Source organism: Leptonychotes weddellii, chromosome 9, assembly GCF_054177405.1.
Source record: "Leptonychotes weddellii isolate Sample4059 chromosome 9, ASM5417740v2, whole genome shotgun sequence".
Lineage (NCBI taxonomy): Eukaryota > Metazoa > Chordata > Mammalia > Carnivora > Phocidae > Leptonychotes > Leptonychotes weddellii.
The window spans coordinates 58,163,773-58,171,072 of NC_138377.1; the positions used below are offsets into that span (position 1 = coordinate 58,163,773).

Sequence of the window (7,300 nt, forward strand, 5' to 3'; positions counted from 1 at the left end):
GGACTGGGGAGTGGAAAATAGAAAATGTAGGACTCTGTTCATAAATGTATTACCTGTGTTGCAGGATTTCCTTATAATGAGATCGTCTTCCATGATATGGTACCCAACTCTGTTCTTTCCAACCATTCTCAACAATTGTACAGATGCAAATGACAGATAAAAGTCTTCAACTTTCCCAACTAAATAATATTAATCTTTGCCCTGTCTTCACACATTTCATTTTAATGTGAAACTCAGTGTTTGTTTTTCCTCCTGACCATTTTCACTCCAGCAGGATTAGGTAGCTCGTTTCCAGACTCACTTTTTTCCATGCTTGATATTTACCGCTTCCCTATGTACCCAGCACCATGCTCCATATGCTCCACTCAAGGTAGGGTGGGTGCCTGGTGGGACGACCACACATGAGAAGGTCATTTTTCATCAGTGTTTTAACACCTGCAACAAGCTTATCAACCTTACATAGAATGACTCTGTTTATGGATTTTTTAAATCTCTTCTTAAAATGGAGAAATGATTTGAAGAAGTTCTCCTTTCTCTATCTCCCTCTTAAGCACACATTTCACAGAAAAAGGAACCAGGAAAGAACAAGACCTCACAGAATATTTAAATAGTAGGTTCAAAGTTGGGGAATAGGATCAGCAAGAAGAAAGGCAGATGAAATGAAGTCAAAGTTTCACTGATTTTTGTCTCTGTCCATGGAGAGAAGACTGCTGGTTTAGAGTCACTCTGGCCTGCCTTAGACCACCTGACACGCAGATGTAACTCCAAGGTAAGATTCCCTGGGCCAGCAGGTTTTATCCTGATGCTATCATCTGAATAAACCCTCTAGGCTTACTCCAGATCAGCTTTCTGACCCCAGAAACTACAAGGTGGCATCTCCTTATGATTCACTGAATCATATGACTCACTTGATGATTAAAACTGAATCACTTGCTGCAAGGAAATTTGGGAAAAATGCGTGTAGGTTTTTCTAGTCCCTGTGGTGGGCAGTGAGGAGGAGACCGTAAGTGGCTGTGCCATTTGCCAGAGAACAGTGCCCGCCGCAGCAACTAACTCAACCGGAAACCCAAGTGCAGGGCCTAGAGACCCTGCGTCCTCCAATATGTATCAAAAATCCCCAGATGTGAGCATTATAAAGGAAAAGTATCATTTGGGGGAAGGCCAGGGCTTTGTTTTTTTAATTAAATGCTGTTGCATTAAATGGATAGGTCTTTGCTAATGATGAACACACTGTTTGAGAGAACATTCAGTGAATTCGATTAATTCTTGGGAAAGTTTTTAGAGCTTTAGTATAGAAAAGTTAGAAAAGAACATACCACTTAATGTCACTTCTGTACTACTACATTACAGTGAAGTATCTAAATTAACACAGATCAGCTTCCCGAAGTTCTTATGTCCCCGCCCCACAGGAGCACAGCGTCCCCAAGCAGAGAGGGGGGTCTACCTGAAAGACCCTGTGCCAAAGGTGTCTTTATAGCAAGACCTCAAAGTAACTCGAAATCTGGGAACTTCTGCCCCAATAAATGAACATTTAGATTTTTTTTTCAGAAATCCCTGCTGGTCCTCTGGAATTCAGTAGGGAGGCTTTGAGGAGGAAAGGAACGTGGCCTGTAGTACTAAAACAGCAAAATGACGTACTTGCTAGCTTTCGTATAACAAGTTGAGCAAAATAATAGGTAAAAAGTTATTGAGTGCTTACTGTGTGCCATGAAGGAAGCTAAGTTTTATATACATTATGTAATTTCATCCTCATAAAAACTCATTGGGGTTTAGAAAGTGAAAGGGGTTCAGAATTAAGAGTCCACAGAGCTGGTAAGTGGTCGAGAGAGAGCGAACACCCAGTTCTGTGGGACGCCAGAGCCCAGCTTCTGCCCCACTAATTTATACGCAAGCACTTTAAGACCACATTAAAAGCTCTCTAAGAATGAAGAAATCTCCTGGGTTATGTGCAATAAATCAAAGCTCCTAGGAAACTTTATATGCTATTCAGAACCACTACCCGTGTTGATTTTGCTCAAGTCCTACATTACTTTCACATGCCCTTCTAGAGCTCAGGCACACAATTGTTTAAAAAAAAAAAAAAAACTTCCCTATAATTCAGGTATCCATTGTTTTATATGCACATACACAAAAAGACTACACACACACGTCTCCATGCACACCCCACAGATTCAAACACACACCACAGAGACACACAAGACTATATATCCACATACAGGCAGACCAAAGACACACCACACAGACACAAAGACAGACACACATACACAGATAGATATACAAAGGCCATCCCCACACAGTATCAGGAATTCTTCATGCAATTTTGTTTCTCCTTTTCTACTCATGCCCCAGTCTCTCTCCCATTTCCACCATATTCATCATCTCATTCCCATCTCACTTCGTGCTGCTGGTCTGTTCTCTCCATCCCACTGCATCCCAAGTCAGGAACACAAGCTCTTTTCCTTCAATTCCCCAAGGCAACCACCAATACAAGACAGTTGTGATTAATGAGAAGGGACATTACACCATGTCAAAGCATAGCCAATGGATTAAAACTGAATATGAGACAATTCCTCATTTTAAATCCTCTGCATTATTTCTGCTCCTCAGAATATCTCATTGATCTTTTCTCCTCATCAAGCCTCCTCACCTCCCACAGTGTTTTTCCTGTGCCCCCCTCTCTGAAGACCACCCTCACTCCTCCCTCTTCTCACGGTCCCAGGCCCTTCACACAGCCTCTTTCCCAGGTCCCCACTCTTCCACTCACCATGGCCACCCATTCCATGCTTAGACTTCACTTTTTATTCAAAGCAGGCTACTAAGGTATTTTCCTGAAGAGGACCATTTTTCTACTTTGGAGAAAAATTTTGCAATTCCCTTAGAAGGCAGAATTAACTTAAAGCAATTGTGGTTTTAATAGCAATTATTTTATTTCTTCTCTCCATATATTCTTAGAATGTTTTTGCTTAGTGAAAAAAATCACTACCAATTTCCATTAAAGCAATTTATCCAATTTATCAAAAACCAATTTGTTGATATGACTGTTATATATAATAGCTATTTTCCAAAACATTCTCAGGTTCCTATTTTCAATACTATAGGAATCATTATCCAAGAAATAGGATAGTTTGGATCATCAAATACTCTGATTCATGGAGGATTATCAAAACACTACACATGAATTACCAATTTTCAAAGAAGTAACATAAAACACTGGCAGGGTTCTCCACCTGCCACAACGGAGGCACAGTGGGAAATGTTGATAAGAAATTTAACCCTGTAAACCTCACTTTATCTTCTGTTTAAATATTTGTCTTTATTAGGAAAAAAATAAATGACTTTTTTATAAAGCTCCTGGCATATAAAAAGTATAAGATAAATATCAATTCCTTGACCTCTCTCCCTCTTTTCCTTCCCCAAGTAAGTAAGAACTACCACTATATTCAACAGTACATGTTCCTCTTTGATTGATGATTTTGAAGGCACTTTACAATCTTTTGGGGGGGGCGTGGCTAGAGGGAGAGGGAGAGAGAGAGTCTTAAGCAGGCTCTCCATGCCCAGAGTAGAGCCCGAGATGGGGCTCAATCTCACGACCCTGAGATCATGATCTGAGCCAAAATCGAGTCAGATCCTTAACTGACTGAGCGGCCCAGACACCCCAGCATGTCACCCTCTTATGGTGCCCTAGCCTAGGGCTCCCAAATGAATATCAGTTCTTACCACATGCTAAAATACTAGCATTTACTACATATAATAATTAGCTCATGGGAGAAATCTAATTATAGCTCTGAATGATTACTGATTTGCAGCAGTTGTTAATTTTGTTACTCAATTTCATTAGCAACATTTGCCCTGACCAAGCCTTAGTCAGGTAAAACTGATCCTACATTGCCTTATTCAAGAAGTTATGACCATCAAGGAGGGTCAGACCTATGGTTCCTTTCTTAGAAGATATTTAGCTACCTAAATTCATTACTTCAAGTCAAAATATCCCAAACATTGTTTCTTTCACATTAATTTCATCTGTAGTATTTCTATCTTGGATGCTCAAATTAATCTGATCTTAATTCTTCATACAAAATAAAAATATAAAGCTTAGGGAAATATCTGATTTGTATTATTGTGGAAATATTATGTTGGACATTTTATTATTTTTTTTTTAGGTAGGCTCCACACCCAATGTGGGTTTTGAACTCAAGACCCTGAATTCAAGAGTCGCATGTTCTAGCAACTGAGCCAGCCAGGGGCCCTTACATTTGCCTTTTTAAAAATAGTGTCATTTTGACCGTTACTATGCAAAAATTAACTTTTTTTTTTTTTTGCTTCTTTTTTGTGGTTATTTTCTGTTTCTCTCTCTACAGGTCATTATGGATCTGGTCAACTTTACTGATTTGCTCAATGTCTCTACTTTAGTAAGAAACAGCACTCACTTTGTAGTTCCTGCCTCAAACGTGATCATTGCCTTTCTGCTGTGCATGTCAGTTATAATTGGTATCATCACCAATGGTCTCTACCTGTGGGTACTAAAATTCAAGATGAGAAAGACTGTCAATACGCTCTTATTTTTTCATCTCATTCTCTCCTATTTTATTTCAACATTGATTCTACCATTTATAGCCACCACCTACCTTCAGGACAATCACTGGAGCTTTGGAACTGCCATGTGCAAGGTCTTCAATGCCACTTTGTCGGCAGGGATGTTCGCCTCTATTTTCTTCCTCTCGGCCATCAGTGTTGACCGTTACCTTCTCACTCTTCACCCGGTGTGGTCACAGCTGCACCGAAGCCCACGCTGGGCTACCGGCATCATCCTGGGAATCTGGCTCTCTGCCACTGCCCTCAGCATGCCCTATTTGGTTTTCAGGGAGACACAGGATGACCATAAAGGAAGAGTGACCTGCCAAAATAACTATGCTGCATCTCCTAACTGGGAAAGCAAAAAGATGCAAACTTTAGGGAAAGGGATTCACGTAGCCTGTTTCATCAGCCGCTTCTTGCTGGGCTTCCTTCTGCCTTTCTTTATCATCAGTCTTTGTTACAAAAGAGTAGCCAACAAGATGAAAGAGAGGGGCCTGTTTAAATCCACTAAGCCCTTCAAAGTCATGGTGACTGCCATTCTCTCTTTCTTTGTGTGCTGGATGCCCTACCATGTACACCAGGGCTTACTTCTCACTAAGCACCAATCAGTACTTTTACAGGTGACTCAGATACTGACGGTGATAACCATTTCTTTCAATGTGCTCTTTTCTCCTATACTCTACCTGTTTACTGGGGAGAACTTCAAAAATGTTTTCAAGAAGTCCATTCTTGCTCTGTTTGAGTCAACATTCGGTGAGGACTCTTTGGCAGAAAGGACACAAAACCTAAATTCAGAAACCTACATCTAAATTTTGGATCCCAGAGGAAACAATGGATCTTCGTCAATTTTACCACCAGAGAGGTACCCTCTGCTTTTGTAGAATATAATCCCTGTATTAGAGAGACATCTAGGCTGTACCATGGCTAGATCTATGAATATTAAAAGAGCTGTAAGAAAGCAAGCAACGGGTGATGTTGCAAATATAATTATTTTTACTCTGTTTTTATTGTGGTAAAATATATATAACATAAAATTTGCCATTTTCACCATTTTAAAATGTGCATTTCAGTGGCATTAACTACATTCACAGTGTTTTGCAACCACCACCACTATTTCCAAAAATTTTTATTACCCCAAAGAGAAACTCTGCACTGATTGACTAATAACTCCTCATATCCCCCTCCCTACAACCCCTCATAACTTCCAATCTACTTTCTGTCTCTGTGAATTGGCTATTCTAGATATTCCATGTAAGTGGATTCAGACAACATTTCTTATTTCGTGTCTGGCCTATTTCACTTAACATGACGTTTTCAAGGTTCACCCATGTTGTAACACATATCAGAACCTTATTCTTTATGGTTAAATAATAGTCCATTGTATGTTTATTCCATTGTATGTTTTGTTTATCCATTCTTATGTTAAGGGACATTGGGGTTGTTTCTACATTTGCTATTGTGAATAATGCTACTGTGAACACTGATATACAAGTAGGTGTTTGAGTCCTTGTCTTCAATTATCTTGAATTATTTTGAATTACTGGGTCATATGGCAATTATATGTTTAACTTTTTGAGGAACCGCCCACACTTTTCCACAGCTGTACTGTGTTACACTCCCACCAGCAATGTGCAAAATTTCCACTTTCTCCACACCCTTACCCACACTTATTATTTTCCTTTTTTTTTCAATGATAGCTATCCCAGTTGGTGTAAAATGGTGCAAATGTGATTCTTAACCTCTGATTTTTGAGGCTATAGGAATATCAATTTCTAAATAGCAATAGTGTCTATTGATCTGACTTTTCTGTCACAAAATCTTCTAGCAAATAGACATTTGGAACAAGATCCCTCTTTATTTACATAGCTCCTAAATTATTTAATTGGTATGGACAAAATTTAACATGGGGATGACAAAACACTGATCTTTTCATATCTATGTTAAAGGATAAAGAATTTATACCATAATGTATTCAATGTAAAGGTATCTTAAATGTCTCTTTTCAAAACCTATAGATTGAACTGTCTCAGAAATATGTGACTAAGATAATTATAAATGTTTAAGAATCTACCTGGGTAGAGGGGGGAAAGATGGCCGAGGAGTAGGGGACCCTATTTCAGCTGGTCCCCAGGATTGAGCTGGACAACTACCAGACCACTCTGAGCACCCACGAAACCAGCCTGAGATGTAAGAAGATCTGGATCTCTACAAACAAAATATCGCAGGCAGTTGGTTTTGAGGTATGAAGCAGGGAGCCGTGATTCGGCAGGCAGATATAGGAGGATAAACGGCAGGGGGAGGGTGCCTGGATGTGGGGATCCTACACCGCCGGTGAGTGACAGCCTCGCGGCTGTGAACGGGGCACAGACTCGCAGACCGGTAGCGTCGGGAAAGGACTTGAGGGCAGCCCCCGGGGTGGAAAACCAGACCAGTGGGGTCGCGCGCACGCGAACTGCAGTCCCCAGACAGAACCCCAAGCGGCGGAGTCACGCGCGCGAACTGGGAACAGCTGGTGGGGTTTAGAAGCACAAAGGGCAGAGACGTGCCCCGACCTGGAGGCAGGACTGGAAGCGCTGCGGAGGGGCGCACAACCCAGAAGCTGCAGTTTATAGCAGCACGGACAGAAACGGAGACAGTGTGGCCTGGAGAGCTCACTGAAGAACAGACTGCGGTCTCTCTGCTCTGAGGCAGAGGGTTGGAAACGGTCTCTTCTGCTCTGATTCGC

The 7,300-nt window shown here is 40.9% G+C and overlaps 1 protein-coding gene across 1 annotated transcript; it reads left to right on the top strand.

Annotated features, from left to right (window-relative positions):
• Positions 1-609: 609 nt before the first annotated feature.
• Positions 610-6,401, top strand: GPR33 (G protein-coupled receptor 33). The gene is made up of 2 exons (XM_006729541.3): positions 610-769; positions 4,359-6,401. The coding sequence occupies exon 2, from the start codon at positions 4,365-4,367 to the stop codon at positions 5,382-5,384; it is 1,020 nt and encodes a 339-aa protein (XP_006729604.1). The 5' UTR covers positions 610-769; positions 4,359-4,364; the 3' UTR covers positions 5,385-6,401.
• Positions 6,402-7,300: the final 899 nt, after the last annotated feature.

What these genes read in the sequence shown, in the direction of transcription:
- GPR33 (XM_006729541.3), top strand. Translation starts at nt 4,365, where the DNA reads ATGGATCTGGTCAACTTTACTGATTTGCTCAATGTCTCTACTTTAGTA.